General features: G+C 35.3%; 2 protein-coding genes and 1 pseudogene across 3 annotated transcripts; 2 read left to right on the top strand and 1 right to left on the bottom strand.

Moving 5' to 3' along the window:
- Positions 1 to 1,648: 1,648 nt before the first annotated feature.
- On the top strand, positions 1,649 to 3,942 carry LOC113725225 (uncharacterized). Its single transcript, XM_027248266.2, has 3 exons — positions 1,649 to 2,162; positions 3,168 to 3,263; positions 3,604 to 3,942. The coding sequence occupies exons 1-3, from the start codon at positions 1,745 to 1,747 to the stop codon at positions 3,732 to 3,734; spliced, it is 645 nt and encodes a 214-aa protein (XP_027104067.2). The 5' UTR covers positions 1,649 to 1,744; the 3' UTR covers positions 3,735 to 3,942.
- An 8,145-nt stretch (positions 3,943 to 12,087) lies between these two features.
- LOC113741235 (uncharacterized) lies at positions 12,088 to 15,378 on the top strand. Of its 2 annotated transcripts, none has more exons than XM_072074280.1 (2): positions 12,088 to 12,517; positions 13,822 to 15,378. In XM_072074280.1, the coding sequence occupies exon 2, from the start codon at positions 13,822 to 13,824 to the stop codon at positions 15,112 to 15,114; it is 1,293 nt and encodes a 430-aa protein (XP_071930381.1). In that variant the 5' UTR covers positions 12,088 to 12,517; the 3' UTR covers positions 15,115 to 15,378. The 2 variants fall into 2 exon arrangements, with proteins under 2 accessions (XP_071930381.1, XP_071930389.1); XM_072074288.1 differs by having other exon boundaries at positions 12,094 to 12,248.
- A 2,314-nt stretch (positions 15,379 to 17,692) lies between these two features.
- Positions 17,693 to 19,173, bottom strand: LOC113741228 (serine/threonine-protein kinase AtPK2/AtPK19-like; annotated as a pseudogene).
- Between the last annotated feature and the right edge of the window lie 483 nt (positions 19,174 to 19,656).

Raw genomic sequence — 19,656 nt, 5'->3', positions numbered from 1 at the left:
TATAAATGAGATTAAGCTGCTGATGTCCTCATCTAGAGGACATCTATAGCTTAAGTTCTGTGTTTGTGGACTCCTCGTTTGTTTTGACTAGTAATGAGAACAGCGATAAAATTAGTCATATAAGCGATTATGCTCTAAACATATCTTTTGGCGAGAAATGGTTTCATACTCAATGCTAAAAAAAGAAATTTTATCCATAGTTTTATGCATATCAAAATTTCAGGATGATTTATACAATAAGAAATTTTTAATTAGAATAGACTGTAAATCTGCAAAAGAGATTTTACAAAAAGATGTTCAAAATATAGTTTCAAAATAAATATTTGCCAGATGGCAAGCTATTTTATCTGTGTTTGATTTCGAAATTGAATTTATTAAAGGAGAAAATAATTCTTTACCAGATTTTCTTACTCGAGAATTTTTACAAGGACATGGATCGTAATAATCTTAAATAGTTGAACTTACAAAATTTTTGAGTTGCAAACGGAAGCTGATGAATGTATAATCCTCACTTGTATAGCTCTCTTTGAACATTTGCTCGTCAAGTGTATAGTTCATACATACCATCAATGAGAATATTTAACGTTTTCAAAAAAAAAAATGTATAAATCAAATTAACTTTTGCAGTTAAATATCATTTTCGAACATGTCATTTCAAAGAAACATACAAAAGACACATATGTGGACTTTTTTTCACTTGATTTTTGTATCTTCAACAAAACAATGACATGAGAGATATTTGAATTCACAACAACATGGTTTTGGCATTTAACCAAAGAAAGATAATTGGCCTTTCTACTTTCGTTGCCTTGGTCATCTACCTACATATTTATGATTTTGCTCTACCCTATCACTTAAATGGTAGTAGTAGCACTTTTCCAATTTTTGTTTGCTTGTTTCAATGTGCATGAGCTAAAGAATTCACTTCAAACAAGCATATTTTTCTAACCAAAATAATTCCTTCAAAGCTACCAAAAAGTCCGAATCAAGCGAGTTTTCGTGCTCTGTCAATTGCGTGCTGTCTCTATATGAGCGCTTTCACAGTGTGAAAGGCGGAAAATTTATGAGACTTCATCAAATTAGACATGTATATAGCCTGCTGGCAGTTGACTGGTTGGTGAAGGCAAAATTAATATTTGGGCTGGCAAAAGTTGTATAATAAGTACTACCTTTCCCACTTTTATAATTCCTTCGTTCCATTTTGATAATTTTAGTTTTTTTCTTCACATATTTTAAGAAAAAAATAGTTAATTTTATTGAAAAAACAAATTTAAATTTCTATTTTTCTAAATACCCTTACATTAAATAAAATTGACTTTTCATATATCAATATGTTTTGGAAAATATAAATGCATTAAATGAGTTAGGTTATATTTAATATTAATAATCTATATTAAATAAAAAAGTTTATAGTAATAATAATTTACATTAAATACGGGGTATTTTAGAAAAATTAAAAGACAACTATATTATTCAATTAAAAACTGGACTATAATTTGAGATAAATAAAAAATAAAAATAGGACTATCAAAATGGGACGAAGGGAGTACAATTTTGTCTTATATACATTCTTTCTTTATCATGGCTACAACTTGTTAACCTTCTAACTCCCAACTATATAATGCATCCCCTACCACTAACTATAGAGTCTATTGCACTATTCCCTCCGCTCATCATCAAAATCATCAGCATAAAAAACAGTATTACACATTTACACTTAGACAAGAAAAGGGACATCACAGAAATGGCCAAAACCACCAAAACTCCTACCATTTCAGCCGCATTTATACTTGCTGCAGCCATAGTTTTGGTAGCATTTCCTATAAAGACAAGTGCTCTGTCACCCGCTGCAGCACCAGGGTCATCAGGAGGAGTTGCAGCTGCTCCGGGGCCGTTTTCTGGCGCACCGGGTCCGGCATTGGACTGCGTTTCATACTTGCTTAACTTGTCAGATTGCTTGACCTACGTGGAGGCTGGAAGCAATCAGACTAAGCCTGATAAAGCATGCTGCCCAGAGCTTGCACATTTGGTAGAAACACAGCCCGTTTGTTTATGTCAACTTCTTGCTCATCCTGAGAGATCTCCTTTGCCTATCGATCTCCCCAAAGCCAAGGGACTTCCTGCTAAATGTAAAGTGGATGCGTCTCCCAGTTTGTGTTCAGGTAGCCTTGTTTTTTCCTTCTTCCTATGTGCTTATTTCTTTTGTTTTTGGTAGATTTTCTTGGAGCAAATTTTAAACCCAAAGCCAAGAGAGAGAGAGAGAGAGAGAGAGAGAGAGAGAGAGAGAGAGAGAGAGAGAGAGAGGTTTCAATTGAGAAATAATTTGTTGGAAAATTTTGAAGCCAAGTCTCGAATAATTAAGCATGGTATAGTGGTTGAGATGATGAATTTTAATTTGCAGCTCCTTGCTTATCCATTTGTACCCTTCACAGAGGATTTAATCGGTTCGCTACAAGAATTTCAATTTTCAAGATTATTTGCTTTTAGTTGACCCTAAGATTCAAGGTGAAATTTTGGGAAGCTGAACAGATCTGGTTTTTTCAAGAAACTAGTAGCTAAGGGAATTTTGACATTGTAGTGCCTATATGTTACAAAAACTTTGTGCATACACCTAAGTGAAAGTTTAATTTATTAGAAAATATCTATATACCACAATCCTGCACTGGATTCAATAACCCAGGAATATCTATAATATACTTTGTTTTAAAAACCAATTAACATCTCAGGCAGCAGAACTCTCTATTATTTTCCTGTTTATAATGGTTTTGCGTGCCAATGTTCTGCAAATTCACGTGCACACTTGAGCCACTCTTAAATGAGATAATAGATTGATAGTCTTTATTTTCTAATTGAAATGACTATATGGTCCCATCCCATTTTTAAATTCTGAAGATAATAGAGTGCATTTGTAGTCTATCAGTAACTTCTATTTCGCTTTTTTTTTTTTTTTCAAATTCAAATTTAAATTTTGCATAATTATCGTTCATCAAATATAAACTGTCAGTGCAAGTGCAAGAAAGATTAATCCTAACCCAAATATTTGGCCATAACAAGTCGACACATTTCTTGTTTGGATGGACATATACATTTGCCTAAAGCATGTACAATTTCTTGACAATCTTAGGTGAGTATTGGCTTCTAAATTCTTTCCCTTTGTGTTTTTGCAGTTCTTGGTGTCCCAGTTGGTGCTCCTGCTCCTGCTCCTGCTCCTGCTCCTGCTTCTGCTTCAGCTTCTGTGGGTGGTCCTTTAGGTTCATCCCCTGGTATGCCTCCTTATTGTCTTTGAAATCTTGCTTCTTTCTATAACATTTTCTTGATTCACTTACTATGGCCATAATCTTTGTTAACTTATTTTTATGATTTTTGAAATGGCTGCCCTTATAAATTGTCATATACACACACCAATTTGTAGGTACACCCTAGCTTTCTGGTGTAATTATTGTTGGGTATAAAATCAATGAAAAATAAAATTTCCTGCAAAGAGAAAAAAAGGAGAATAAGGGAAAATAGAGAAAAATTAAAATAAATACTGCTAACATATTTCCTTACTGTACTCTGTGCATTCTTACCTTATCATTCTTTCTCTATCTCATTTCAAAACAGAAACCTCATCCCCAGAAGGGTCAGCTTCCAGTCCTACATCTCCTAAAAATGGTGGACAAAGCACTACAACCACGCAAAGACACTACTCACTTGTTGGCTTAGCAATTGCTCTTTTTATTAGTTTCTTCTGATTTGACACATACGTACCCCAAATTGAAGATTTTTTTTTTTCAGTTGTCTTATTTTGTAATTTGTTCCATCTTGATTCTTGAGTCACACTAATAATTTAACTACCATTCTCAGGATTTACTGTATTTTAGAGCATTTAGATGATGATTACTCGATCTTGTAAGTCCATGTTTATTTCCTTATTATGAACATATGATATTTTTCGAGTGATTTCACTGTGTTTTGTTTGAAAAGCGGCCTTAAATAACCTACCCACTACCTAACATGCATTATTAACAATGCCCTTTGAAAAAACTTAATTTTATTCAATATACTCGAGTTCGTCTAGCTATACAAGCTGCTCAAATTCAAATAAGGTATTTTTGATCAAGTGAATTTGTAAAACGGCTCTATTAGATTCGATTCATTTGTAGCTCTACTTTGTGCGCGAAGCAATACCATGACGACGCGTGCTACACTAGCAGTATATAAGGTATTAATTTATTATCATTACTTTGTGCTAAATAATAGAAACTAATGTAGCATCTAATGTATTACGCAGTGCACAAGTAATAATCAATATCTTCACACTGTCATGTGGCTCACACTACCTCAATGTTCACATTTTTTTTTCCCTTCTTAATTATGTGATACCTCAATATGGTAGAAATGAAGTTGATTGTTTTGTATATGGCCTGCCCTTAATTGTTTATCAATTTGTAAAAGCTCATCGAATTGATTCTTGAAAATTAGATCTCCATAATAACTCATGTGTTATGATTTGCTATTTAAAAAAAAAAAGCTATTTAAGTGAATGCATGCTTGTTTTTTTTTTTTTTTTTTTTTTTTTAAAGTATGAAAATATTGGGTTTTGTTCTACCCATTGACCTATTGGGAGTTAGGCTTGTCAATTTGGGCCTATAGGCCAGTCATTTGCTCGAGTCCAAGCTTAGCCCAAATAGGAGAGACCTCTAATATTTCAACGATGATATGTTCTAAGCTGTAAATGAGATGTTTAAGTACCTCATAGGAATATATCTTAGTTAAGATCCAAACCTTTGTGATTAAGGGTCCGTTTGTTTCGGGTGAAAATATTTTCCAGGAAAATATTTTCCTAATTTCCCGTGTTTGGTTGCACAAAAGTTACTGAAAACATTTTCCTATGTAAAATATTTTCACTCATCTTATGGAAAACAACTTCCCTTCCAAACTTACTGAAGTTGTTTTCCGAAATGCATGCATCCCGCCTGTAGTATGTTCCAAACTTACTGAAAATATCTTGTAGTATGTTCTTTTTTTTTTTAGTGTAAACAAGAGAACTCGAATCCAAGACCTCTTCCTTACACTCCCTCCCCCATACCACCCAACCCAACCCAACCCTCCCCTTAGTATATTCAAAATAAAAAAAAAAACCTCATCCTGCTCATCGCATGCTAGTAATTAATTATGTATAATAGGGACATTTTTTTCTAGAGAACTTTCAGCAGTGAGACTGCAAGATATATGTCACAATAAGCATTGCATATGATTGATATTTGACACTAAATGGCCAGCAATTTGTTTATTGCTTAAGGAGATATTTTTTATTCATATATACATTTCTCCAAGATTTTTTAAAGTTAAACAATGAGATAAATTTTCTTATTTTGCATGAGAAGAAGTATGTAATTATAATGTGTAGAAAGTAAAGATAGAGATAAAAGTAAAAATATTTCAAAAGTTAAACAAACACCAGAAAAATGAAGTAAGAAAATATTTTCAATAACCTAACCAAACACCTGAAAATGATGAAAGGGAAATGATTTTCATGGAAAATTACTTCCACGGAAAATATTTTCCCAAGGAAAACATTTTACTTCCAACCAAACACACCCTAAATGCAATTACCTCTAAAAAAGAGCTCACAAATGTATAAAATCAATTGTAAACAATTTTTAAATAGGCATAATGGGTTGTGTCTTAGTTGGGCCAAGTTTATATTAACCCAAACTTGGCCTATTCTTAAATCGGGGTTAATTCTTTCCTATTCCCATTCCGATCCAAGTTCATGTAAAGAACTGTCCCACTTTTGAAGGGCCTAATGATCAAGTTAGCGCAGGTCCCATTTACAGTCTTCATCTCGTGACCGTAATACTGTCTTGTCACAACTCACGAGACGTTAAAATTGCACATAGAAGTACATAGATCGCGAAGGTCGTCCGACACAATTTGATTTACATAATTGCTCTAATGATAGGTTAAATATGTATCAAATATTATAGATCTAATGATCTGAAAAATTATCAGCATATCTAAAAAGTACAAGAAATTACACAATCGTCTTTTAACATATTACAGAAGTATGTAATGTTGATTAGGCAGGCAATCCAAAAATTTCAATATTGTCTAAACTTTAAGATGTCTAAATCGATTTTTTCTAGAGTACCCAAATTGGAGTCTTTGTTTTGCCGGAGGGCTACCTCTTAACTGCAGGATAGCTTCTCCTCTCGTATAGTAGGAAAATTTTATTCCTTTTTCACTCTCAAAATTCAGAAGAGGCAGGTTGGTTTCCAAAGCTAAAACCGAAAAGGTTCGAAGATTACGTTGATCTTAGGCGAAGAGGCACGGTTGAAAGGCAAAGAAGTGCACATGTTTGCTGAAGGCATTACAAAAAAGTCAATATAAGTTGGTTCAATTCGTAAGAACAAATCCCTTCCTCAAAAAAGATCACGTGTTCGAATCTCACTGTCGATGTGAGGGTTGTATTGGTGAGCGATCTGTAAGAACTTCTGTAAGCTCCTATGATCTTGAAGGTATGTCATGACATGTGGTGCTAATCAGAGTCGAACCCATCCAAACTTTTTCTTATCAAAAAACTCAAAAAAAAAAAATTAGTATTTGATCACATGCTAAAGTAAATGAGAACAAGTCCCACATACAAAAATCTCCAATTTGAACAAAATTCAACTTTACATCTTGATATGAGCACTAGTAGACTAACATTCACTAAGGCATCATTCATGGTATCAAAAGTTTTCTTTAACCAGTGAAAGACTAAATCAAGGAGGGCTTAACAAGGACACGAGATATTAATATGAAAGAAGTTCCTTAACGATCACACTCTTGAAAATACTAGTACTATTCTTTAATCTTATGGAGCCGAATGCATAATTATTTGCACAATTGGTATAAATCGTGGAACATAATTGTATTAAAAATTGTAGGAGGTGCTTATCTACATCAATCGTGCTCGCCCACAAAATAATTCATTATGCTATATATTGTAAGCTTGACCGTGAGTAAATATTTGATTTTGTGATTATTAATGTTCAACTAAGATTTTGTTGCACTTTATCCAGAGAAAAAACAAAAATGTTTTTAAAAATAAAAAATGGTTGGCGAAGTCACCTTTAATCCCTTGGTGGTTTACATTTAACCACATAAAGTCCTATATGGTTGTCAAATTTACTGTGTCCCCATTTTGATGAGTAAGACGTGACCAATATATAAATAAACAAGAGAGTAAGGCATACATGTAGGGGTGGCAATGGGGCGGGGTGGGGCGGGCGACACCTCCCCCAATCCCCGCCCCGTTGCATTTTAATTCCCCCCGCCCCGCTTCCCCCGCGGGGGTACACGTGGGGTTAAAAATTTTTTATTATATAACAAGAGCATAATTTAGCCAAAAAGAAAAAAAGAAAAAACAAGGGCACAATTTCGTTAATCATATAGAAAAGTTTTGAAGACACGCTACACCCTATACAAAGTTCCATACTTGGCAATAATCACAAATTATTTTAGTCTATATTGATGGAGAGAATCTAAAGTACATTTTTGGGGTTATGTGATGTTGGATGGTGAAATAATTATTTTTGAACCTTAGATTTAATAATTTTAAAATTTAAATTGCTATCATCATTGAGAGATACATATTGAGTGAATGGTGCCCTCAATAGACTAAACAAGTTTTCATGTCAATAAACCAAAGGCAACGCAAACATAGCTCCGTGATGAAACTCAGAAAAGGGTAATCTATGCAGGTTGATGGTTGCGCAAAAAATAAAATCAAACAATTGAATTGGAAAGAAGTTGACAAATAATTAATATGCTTAAAATTGAGGGAAAACAAAGTTAAGCCACCAATTTCGTCAAAGGTAAAATATAAAGGACTAAGCTATAATGATTAGAAAAAATAAAGTTGAACATATGTCGGAAGTAAATGGACAGGGAAAAAAATATTGGTGTTTTTATTGGACCAAAAAGTGAAGTGGGGTTTTGAATTTTCGGCTTATGTATGAAAAAAAATACAAAAAACAATGATTGGATCGCCGCACATGCAATCTGCAATGATTGGAGAAACTTATATATTTTTTTAAAACAATGTCTTCACACATGATGAAAAAAATACAAAATTAGGAGTTTTTAGATCCCTTTCTAAAGCTAGGGTCGCCGCACATGCAATATGCAATGATTGGAGAAACTTATATATTTTTTTAAAACAATGTCTTCGCACATGATGAAAAAAATACAAAATTAGGAGTTTTTAGATCCCTTTCTAAATCTAGGGCCGCTGCACATGCAATATGCAGTGATTGGAGAAACTTATATATTTTTTTAAAACAATGTCGTCGCACATGCATTTTTTGCATTCCAGTCTTTGGGGACTGGAATATGAAATGCAAACATTTTTTTTTAAAAAGTAATAGTATGTGCAGCTACACTTTGAATATATATATAAATATATATATATATTGACTATGACTATTAGCCAAACTACTTGTTTTACAAAATGTAATGTTTTTTAAGAAAAGATATTAATATAACCGCATATGTGATGTGCGCCTACACTTTGGGGTTTTTTTAAGTTTGGTTTACATCTAATAAATACATTATTTGTATATATTTATCTTCTGATTTACTTAACTTTTATTATAGATTTGTCAAATTATAAGTATATTTTCTATGATTTGCAAAACGGTTTGTCTAACGAATGCCTATAGGGCACTTATTAAAATATATTTCAGGTGTTATATTTTTGAAAATATAAGATTAATTAGAAAAAGTAATAAATACAAGGGAGAGTAGGTAAGATTAAATAGGAAAAGTATATAAATGCATGGGAGGATAATAATTATTAGTATATCTATATATATGGTAGGTTAGGTGGATACTAGTTGTATTAATGGGGCATCCGTTAGAAAAATTCTTTGCAAAAAAATCATGCTGGAAGTTTGAATTAAGAAGATATGAAGGAAAATCAAGAATATTGTGGTGGAAGAGATATATTAGAAGCACTTAAGATGGAAAGACATTTGCATTTTGGAAATCTTATCAAGTGATTATACATTGACCAAACAAATAATTTTTGAAAAGAAGTTTGGTGGGAATTGAGAGATTTTTCAAATGTCTTGTCCTTATGTCCTTATCTTTTAGCTTTGATAATGGCAGTTTTTTTTACTATAAATAGGGAGCATTAGAATACGCCAAGAGCATCCTATTCATTCCTTAGTTATTTTCTTTTTCTTTTTCTCTGCATTTTCTCTAGAAGATGAGTAGCTAAAATTTTTAATTCAGTTCAAGGGAGAAAACTTCCATCTCCATCGTTGGTTGTGAGAAGATACATTCGGTATTTGTATTTCATTTATATTCAAGTATTTGTTTCTCCTTTGTTTTATTTCTTATGTAATTGATTACTATTTCTTGTTTGTTGAAGTAGTTTTAATGATTACATGCATGCCTTCTAGTTCCTTTAAGTCCGTAATTGTTGTTAGGTATCAGAACAAGAAGCAATGTGAGTTAACTTGATTGTCTACCTCTTTCATGTTAATTTTAGCTGTGGTAATCAATGAAAGTAATCGGAAATTGACTACTGATAGATTGAGCACAAAGCTCTTAATGTTGGAAGAATTATTTGGGAGAAAAATGTTTGTTGGATACATGATTCCTTGTATCATATAAGAACGAGTTTAAAGCGAAAATGGTCTTTGAATTTCAACTGCAAGCGTAAGGTCATTTTAGAATTGTAAGATTTTTTGTCTTGTGGGTACTTCACAGAGTACAATTTATGGTGAGTTCTTTTGCCGTACATTTCCAGAAATGAGGTTGTGCCTTTTTATGGGTATTATGGGAATGTATGATTATTTTGGTTGTCTTTTTAGCAGTAGGAACAAGTGATAATAGCCTTTGTGTGGCTGTAATTACCTAATAAACTTCCTTAATCTCTAATTAAATTGGGGAGAATGTGGTTTAGTAGGTAATTAGTTGAATTAAAAAGGGAGGGGTATTTTGGAAATGTAAGTTTGTTGTAGTGAATTGCAACTCATAATAGCTTTTGTCTTGGTGTAATTACATAAAGGTGGTGAATTGCAAATTAAAAGTTGGACAACGTGGTTTGGTGTAATTTATTAGACTTCTCAGGTGGCTAAACTCCATTCATTGCAAAGGTTTGCAAATGATTTATTAGACACAATCATCGAGGATGATCGGAGGAAGTTGGCTAGATAGTCGTTACTATTCAAATTCTACTGCTTCAGCTTTATGTATATATATATTTTTGTTACAAGGGGGAGGCTAAGGCCTCTTAACATGGTACACAACGAGGGGTAGCAACCCCTATGACATCAGTTCCTAGCAACTCCCTAATCTGGTCCGGAGCATGGTTCAAAGTCGCGATCATGGTCATGGGCCGAACCGTTCCACATCAGTCTCGACATATTGGTTACGGTCTTGGCGAGACTCAAAATTTAAAACATTTAATACTCTAAAAATTATAAATAATATTAAAAATATGCTAAACAAAAATAATAATAAAAATTAGTAAAAGAAAAATGACTTGGGTCAACTCGGCCGAGACTATTTGTATTGGAGATTTCTCGACCGAGTTCTCAGTGACTCGGCTGATTCTCGATAACTCATAGATCTCGGAGTCATCTCGTCCTAGTATCAGAATGGAGAGGTCCGTTCCGGTGATGACTCGGCTGAGTCGTTTCGGTCTCCGCCGAGACTTTGAACCATGGTCTGGAGGGACTTCTAGAACTCCACACGTGCACTGATCATTTACCCCTAATTTCACCAGCCAGTCAGCACACCGATTGCCTTCTCTCCAAGTGTGGTGCAAACGGCACTCCCAATCTTTATGACTCCATTCCCGAATTTGTCGAACCAGATTGAAATGAGGAGATGTGTGTTCCACCTCCATGATTAGGTCCAGAGCAACTTGTGAATCAGTTTCTATGATCACCTTCCTGAACCCTTTATCCCAAGCCAATTGAATACCATTCCAAATTGCCCATAGCTCCACTGAAACGTTGGTTGCTATCCCCATATTTTCCGAGAAACCTCCCTTCCATCTTCCCATTTCATCTCGCATTAACCCCCCCGCAGCAGCTCTCCCTGGGTTTCCCCCTGATGCTCCATCCACATTCACCTTTACACATCCTGCAGGGGGAGGTATCCATTTAATCAAACATTCTTGTTTTTGTTTCTTCCCTCCTCCTTGGCTTATTGCTCTCTTTGCCTGTTCTACCATTGACCAGACAGTTACTGGTGTCATTTTCAATAGTTGATTCTCGCCTTCTATCAAGAATTTGTCCTTGCCCTCCATGCGGAATAGACCAACATTTGAAATAAGATTTGCCAATCCAGCATTCCCCCATAGCCTATATCTTCGTGTTTGAGATTGCAGTCCACCGATTCCACTAGTTACACACTATTTATAAGCTGTTCCGAATGAATCTAGCCAGACACTTAGAATAAATGAACCTAGACTAATATTATATAAGGTAAGATCCTAATTGATATTAATGGACACTAGTTGATACAACAAAATATTTTATTTGCATTAATGGTTACATAGACCATTTTCTGTTAAATTTCTAGTTTACATGGAACTATATTTTGAAATGGATATTTTGAAACATTAAAATGTTTATATGGCAATAGATGAAATCAAAGATGGATTATTAGTAATTTACCCTATATTTATTATAGATTTTGGTAAGCGGAAGACTGTAATATGGCCGAATCTCACGTCCTCAATGAAGAGAAATGATATTACTTAACTCCAATACTCATATGATATTGTTTTGGTGGACAATCCGGAGTTTCGAATAATCATCAAACTTTGAGAGCTCCAACCCACTCTAGGTAGGGGTGCAATTTAATTGAGCAGATTAATTTGAACTCGCGAGTAGCTCGATCAACCTCTTGACTCGAGCTCGGTTAATGTTGAGTTTGAGTCGAGTTTGAGCTACTTGATTGAGGTTTCGAGTCAAACTCGAGTATATATATCATATGCTCGAGAGCTCGTTGAGCTCTATCGAGTACTTGGTATAATATTTAATTAATATATTATAAATAATTAAATTACCCTTTTAGGTTGTCATTTACAATATTTACGATCCTATCCAATTGTCGAGCTCAAGTAGTCGAACTCGATATCGAGCTCGCCAACTTCTAGCTCTATTGAGTCAAGTTCGAGCCTCTTAATATTACGTCGAATCGAGCTCAAGCTTTGTTCAAATAACTCGCTTGAGTTTGACTTTGAATACTGCTACAAGGTATCGAGTTCGAGCTCAAGTATGATAATGTTCAATCTCGACTCAACTTGATATCACTCCTAATCTAGGGTGCATAAACGGAGTTTTTCTTTTTCGGGTGGGTTGCAGTTGAGGTGGATGAAATGGATCATCCAGCAGGATAACTTTCGGGTCGGGTCGGGTCGGGTCGGGTGCCTAAGAATCCCATATGCCTTTTGCTCATAATTATCCTCTTACTAGTTCGTTTTGCTGTTTTTTTTTGGGCGATTTTGCTTTGGAAAACTTCAACTGTAAGTTTCCAAGATGTTCTTTTTTTTTTCCTTTCAATTATTCAGTTTATGATTACTGAAACTTCAAAAGGCGCCTTTTTCTTCAATTGTTTGTGCAGAAAATGCTGATTCTGGAATTTGAAAATCTTAAATTGATTTGGGATGGAGTTAGATAAATGTTTAGGGGAATTATCCTCCCCAAAAAACCCAAAAAAGGATTGAATATTTGTTTACTGGATCAAGAAGTCTTGATTGATATCCTTGCTCACAATATGCAATTAACCTTGTTTGCTGCCAAAAAAAGGAAAAAAATGGATTTGAATCTTTATTTTTTTCTTGATTGATATCTTTGCTCATCATTTTGCAATTTTTTCCCCTGCAGAAATAAAAAGCCATGATTGTTGTTTCAAACTTGTGCTTATCTATCAAATACTAATATAACAAAATAACTTTTATGTTCTAATAGCGGTGCATTAGAATCTATAGCCGCTTTAGTTTCCAGTCATGGCAAACCAATGTTATCCTTGTCTACACACCATTTACGTTATTATTCTTGTCCACTGAAGATTTTCTGTGGATCTTAAGCAAAGAGGCACTGCAGAAAATGCAAGAATGGGATTTTTTTTTTCAAAGGTAGACCCCAAGGTTCAAGCCTTATAAGGGGGAACGAGGAGAGAACAGGGTTTGAGAGTCGAATATAGCTTTTGCTTATACACATAAATGCCTTGTTCCATTGTTAATAGACAGCCTTTTACTACATTTTTTTTGGCCTCTCTCTCTCTCTGTTTAATGATTTGGCTTTGGACTTTGTCAGCTGGAAGTTTCTGGGATCCTTGGATTTCTGAAAACAGATGAACCCAACATAAAATATTGCTCCAGCTCTCTTTTTTTTTTGGTTTTGTTTAAATCCGTTCCTGGATCATCTATTGGAACTTTGAAAATTTGGAATGGATTTGGAATGCATTTGTATTTATTGTTGATGCTGTTGACTTAAATTTTCAAAGTTCAATTTCCTGTTAATTTTGAGCTTCTTGCACAATATGTTCGTCGTTTACATTTTATGCTGGCAGTTTGCAACGGAGACTTAACTGTAATTATGCTAGTTTCAATTCTCTCCATGTCGTCTGTTTTATTTATTTATTTTTTGTCTTTCTTTTTTTCTCTCCCTTAAGTGTGTTGTTGTTTTACTGATTGGTAACAAGTAATTAGCAGAGAACACCAACTTCAGTTCTTTTGTAATCCAGATGGCAAATGCTCAATTCTCTTTCTGTTACCTTCCCTGCACCTAAATATGCTGTAATTTTACTGATTGTTTTATAACCCAGATGGCCATGGAGGTCAGCCATACGCTCAAAAGGTACAACCTCCGTCCTCGTCGTGCTCACAAGAGGGTAGGATGGTGTGCATCAGGTAGCCTTCGACAATGTAAGAGGCATAACCTACGTCCTCGCACTAATGATCAGAAGAAACAGAAGAGGTCTTCTATCCCTTACCTTTCACCAGAAATTATCTTCAATATTCTTGTCTATCTTCCTGCTGACATACTTTACAATGTGGTAAGGTATGTCTGTCGGGAGTGGTACAAGATAATCTCTAGTCCAACATTTGTTGATGCGCACCTCCAAAAGGTGGACAGGGGCATCCTTATCAGGCAAAGTTATCCAGAATACTATATACACCATGTGGAAATGGTGAAACGTGATCTTGAGGTCATTGAGTTAGACTCTTCTGCTTTGCCAATATATAGTATGAGTAGCTGTAATGGTTTGGTGTTAATGGGTAAAAGTGAAAAGGAAAATCGTTATGTTGCAAATTTGGTTACAAAGGAAGTCGTAATCATCCCTCCTCCTTCAGCTGCAGCCAAGGCAAATATATGTTTTTCGGCTATGGGATATACTTGTTCCAAGAAATATAAACTGGTTGAGTTCTACTATAGTCATCAGTGGACATTAGAAATAGGGATCCTGACACTTGGTGTTGATAAAGAATGGAGGTGTCTTTGTCAACTGGATGGAACTTGGAAATTTGAGAAATTTAGAGGCATTGACTTAATTTTCAAGAAGCCAATTGTGAGTACTGATGGGATTTTGCATTGGCCACATGATCAGCTTCCCTTAGTTCTTAATTTAGATCTCGAAACTGAGACTTTCTACATATGTGCTGCTCCACAATGTTCTGAGATGAAAAGAAGGAGATATTTGGGAACTGGGCAGTCACTTTGTTTTATGGATTACTTGGGGAAGTTTTCTTGGGAGCTGTGGTTGCTAAAAGATGCAGAAACTGGAGAATGGACTAAGCTGGCCAATATCGATCTAGGGCCTCACAAGCAAATGCTTCGGCGCAGTTTATGTCCAGGAGGGTTTCAAATTGTGCCTGTTGGTTGGCTGAAAGATGGGGAGATTGTAATCTTCTACGTTGTACATGAAGATGGAATCCCAAATGAAAGGTGCTACCATCATAAGATACATCCGACGAGAAACTGCATTACTTACAATGTGAAGACAGGAGTGATCAAATCATTTCACCTGGAGAAGGGTAGGGTTTTTCAAATGAATGAGACTTGGAGGTATATTCCGCATGCCAAGACCTTGGTTTCTCCAAAATTTTCAGTCAGTTAGTTGCTCTTTTTTTCTATTCAAAAAAGAAAAAAAATGGAAAATCAGTATGAGATGGAAGAAGAGGGAAGAAAGATTGGTTGCAATTAGAAAAGGATCATTGTTGTGAGATGAGTCTTTCTTTCCCCCTTAATTGATTGTTGTTGTGTCATGAAGGTTGGATTAATTTCATTGTTCTTTATGGTTGCACTGTGATCGTAAGAGTATTTCACATTTTTGTTTTGCTGGTACTGTGGAATCTACAATTTTCCTTTTTCTTTTGTTTCATGGCAAAGTTGCTTCATTCGGAATATTTTGCTTTACTGCCAGGTAGCTTTTGTTTTTCGATGTAATTGCCTTCTTTTTGTTCACTATAGAAATTCTCTCTTTCTTGGATGGTTCCACTTTTCCATGATGATTATAGCTTAGTTTGACATATTTTAACAATTCCGGTCCACCAATCATTGGATGCTCTCTGGAGAATCTTTTCAAGGGAATCATTCACAGGATATAGGTCCATTACCAAAGAGTTATTTCTTACAAGTGAAGACCTAACAGTATGATTCATACATATTTGGGGATCATAATAGAAGTACAAGAAGCAGAACTGCAGAAGAAAATCAATCTGAAAAATCACACGTCCATTCAATGATTTGTAGCACCAAGATATGTAAAGCAAATGGTATAATTTGCATTTTCTGATCAGTGCACACTTTTTCTTGTGCATGAACTGTATAATACAAAGCGAAATCTGAAGTACTTCGAGGGAAAGTGGGATTCAAGTAATCTTGCTTATCAACAACCCCCTGCCCCCAACCCAACAAAAAAAGGGGGAAGAAATGTGACATTCAAATCCGTGCAGTTTATTGCTGCCTGTATGTATAGGTAGAAACTCTAGAAGGAAACATTTGTTTTTCAGGTATAGGTAGAATCCCTAATTTTCAGGTATAAGATATACTTCTTCCATGAAATATAAACTGGTTGAATTCTACGTTCTTTGTGATAGGACATTGGAAGGTGGGATACTGATTCTTGGTATTGATAATGAAGGGAGAAGCCTTTGTCAACTGAATGAAACAAGGAAATTTATGGAATGCTGCAGCAATTTCTCAACCAGCCAAGTGCTAGCCATGGTTTTTTGCATTGGACGCATAAAACTCTTCCTTCGGTTCTTACTTTAGATCTTCAAACTGAAACATTATTCTGAGATGTAAAACAGGACATATTATTTAGTAACTGCGAATTCGCTATGTTTTATGGATTTCTTTCCAACAATAGAGAGGAAGAAATTTTAAACCTAATTCTCAACCCAACTCAAAAGGCAATTGCTAACTTTCAAGGTGGACCAAGGGACTTAAACTCTCGTCAAATCCTCACTGGACCGATGTTTTACGGATTTCTTGGGGAAGTTTTTATGGGAGTTTTTGGTGCCACAAAACGCAGATTTTGGAGAATGGACTAAGCTAATTAACCACTATTAGTTTAGGAATTCTTGAACACATGCATGGAGGCTGGAGCTACAGCTGATCTCAGAACATCAAAATCCAGATATCATCAGGATTCTGAGTACTTGTGGTATTTTTTTAAATTTGGCCAGACTATTTAAATCCCGGATTATAGTTAATAGAGAAGTATCTGGACTTTACATATCAATAATAGGCAATTCTGCGCTTTAGTAATTGTGGTTTTGATAGAATTTGGCGCCCTAACTCGGAAGGGATGATTAAGAATAGGCACTTTTTTGGAAGTAGCAAACTTATAGGATTTTTATTGTACTAATGAATCAAAGACTGGAGCATAGGATTTTGAAAGTTCTCAGCACTATGTGATATTGGAAGTTTAGCTAGATCGCAATGGGAAATTCGTGGAAGAGAAAAAGGTTTATAGGTGAAATATTTTTAGCACAATTGTGGGATTAATACAATAAATTAATCACAGGTTAATCAAATTACAACAATCTCTACAATTTTAAGGCAAATAATCAAACTTATGAATTGTAAGATTTGAATTCAAGGGCTCTGAATCCTAGAAACTCAACTCTATGGTTTCAATTTTCTGTGAATGTACATAAATCAAAGTCATATATAGGTCTATAATCTATACAAATCAAAGTCATAAGACTCTAGTTATGACAATAATGATTATCATTATGGTCGGTTCCTAAAGCTTGTTATACTCGACATTAAAAATTTCTTAAGCTACTTCGGCAATTCTCAGAATTTGAGCTTTGTTTTCTTGTGGAAACAAAGGGGACCTAGAAGAACCAATTCTTGATTGATGGACATATTTTCTAGGTATAGAGAATTCCATGGCTACAATCAAAAGAGTCCCGTGGCTGCTGTGGTCTTTTCCTTTCAGCCCGTAATTGTTGTTAGGTATTAGAACAAATCATGCATACACAAACAAGAGGAGTAATACATTCATCAAAACAGTTTCTCCATTAATATTACACAAAAGAGATATTTACATAAGCCATACTCCAGATTCTTCAGATATATATTCCCTCCAGGCTCCAGAGACAAGATAATTATGACAACAAATACAACAGTAGCAGAGCAGCAGACTATCCATGGACTACCTGACTAATTATTAGCTGTTATTGTTAAAAAGCAGCTGCAGGCCTTACATAAGTGAATCCTTGGAATGTATTGTTGGCGCATCTTGGACTGCAAGCTGGAGAATCAATCACAGGCAAGTTACTGCAGCACTCCTGAAAGTTGGTGATGCATTGTTTTCCAGTAATTTGTGGAACAAGACTTGGTTGAATTTCCCAAGCCTCTAACTTCTTCCAGTTGATAGACCTGAACCATTTGTGGCCCTTTATCTCTTCGCTACCTGTCGGCCCGTTTCCAAGGCGTTTGTTTGCATCCTTTTGCAGTAGCCCTTTCAACAGTGAATGTGCATCCCTTGACAGAAAAGGTGGGAGCCTGATTTTATCCTTAAGGATCTTCCCCTGAAGTATGTGTTGGTTCTCACCCATGAAAGGTGGAAATCCTGTTAGCATCTCATACAAGGAAATGCCCAGACTCCACCAGTCAGCAGCCTTGTCATAATATCTCCCAAGAACAACTTCAGGTGCCATGTATTTCGTGGTTCCACAAATAGTGTCAGATCGGGTGTTCTTCTGATCTTCAAATTGCTTTGCCAAGCCAAAATCAGTTAGCATTGCATGTCCCTCTGCATCCAGGAGTACGTTTTCTGGCTTAAGATCCCTGTGCAATATTCCATTAGCATGGAGATAAGACACAGCAGAGACAATCTCAGCTGCGTTGGTTCGAGCTATATCCTCACGGAACAAGCCTTGCCTGCTTAATTGAGAGAAAAGGCTACCACCATTGACAAAATCAAGAACAAGGTATAGTCTATACTTGGTCTGGAAACATTATCTGAGACGAACTATGAAGGGATGATCGACTTTTGCCAATATTTCCCTCTCACTCTTCACATAATCAGCAAGATTGCTTTTTACAATCTTAGCTTTTCGGATGACCTTCATCGCGTAAAAATCTGATGTACCCACCTTCCTGACTTGATAAATTTTTCCATACACTCCTTCGCCAACAAGCTTTAATACCTCGAAGTCCTCCAGCCCTATTGCAGCACCTTCAACAGTATCTTTCTTCAAGATACCAGTAGTACTCTCAAGAGACAACCTCTCGAGTTTGTCCCTAGGGCCGGAAATCAAATCTGGATCTTCAGAAGATTCGTTTGCCTCAGGTGATTGAGTAGGTAGAGGTCCAAACACGTCCGAAAAGTCCATATCAACGTGATCGACATCAAGCGGTCGTTTTGGGAGAGGCACAAGATCCTTTAGCGGCTTCCTTAAGATGTTCCCCATCAATCTGGGAAGATGGCAAGAAACCATGTTTACAAATAATGGTTAGGGAAGGAATAGTGATGCAGCAGAAATTTATACTACTCAACTACAGAAGAAAATCTGAAATGAGGATGGAAGGATGAAAAGATCAAAGGAAAACGAACAATAAGCCCTTGAACCACAGGGGCTGCTTAGTGGATAATAAGCAAGAAATCCAGGGAAGATGCAGAGATCCTAATGCTAGAAGGAAACTCTTCGTTGTTTCGTTAACATCAAGGCAACAGCAAGAAGAAGACAGCGTCAAGTAGCCGCGGCTCATAACTGACTTTTTTTTTACTTTCTAGTAAGGAAAATTTCCAAATTAGTTCTGAGAGTCATTTTACACTTATCAAGTAACAAAACTAACTTTCTTCCTAGCATATCTTCTTTCTAACCTTAATTACTCTTGTTAGAATTCGGATTTGGATTCTTAATTGTATGTAGCTTTGCTTCGTTAATTTAATCCAGAGTTGATAATGCAACACATCAATATGGTATAATAAGGTAACGCACTATCGAAATATTTTGTAATTTAATTAGGATAACTAAGATAATCAATATTTGTGAATTATAAGAGCTAGCTAGTGATTGAGACACACTATTTGTGTACAACTACCTAAAATTATAATCATTTGTGAAAATGATTTTCATAGAAAGTGGTTTACATTGCAAAGATTATTTTGTTAAAGACTTTAATGAACATAAAAATG

Source organism: Coffea arabica, chromosome 1c, assembly GCF_036785885.1.
Source record: "Coffea arabica cultivar ET-39 chromosome 1c, Coffea Arabica ET-39 HiFi, whole genome shotgun sequence".
Lineage (NCBI taxonomy): Eukaryota > Viridiplantae > Streptophyta > Magnoliopsida > Gentianales > Rubiaceae > Coffea > Coffea arabica.
Note: the sequence above shows the minus strand (reverse complement) of the source record. Positions and strands in the feature narration are given on the sequence as shown.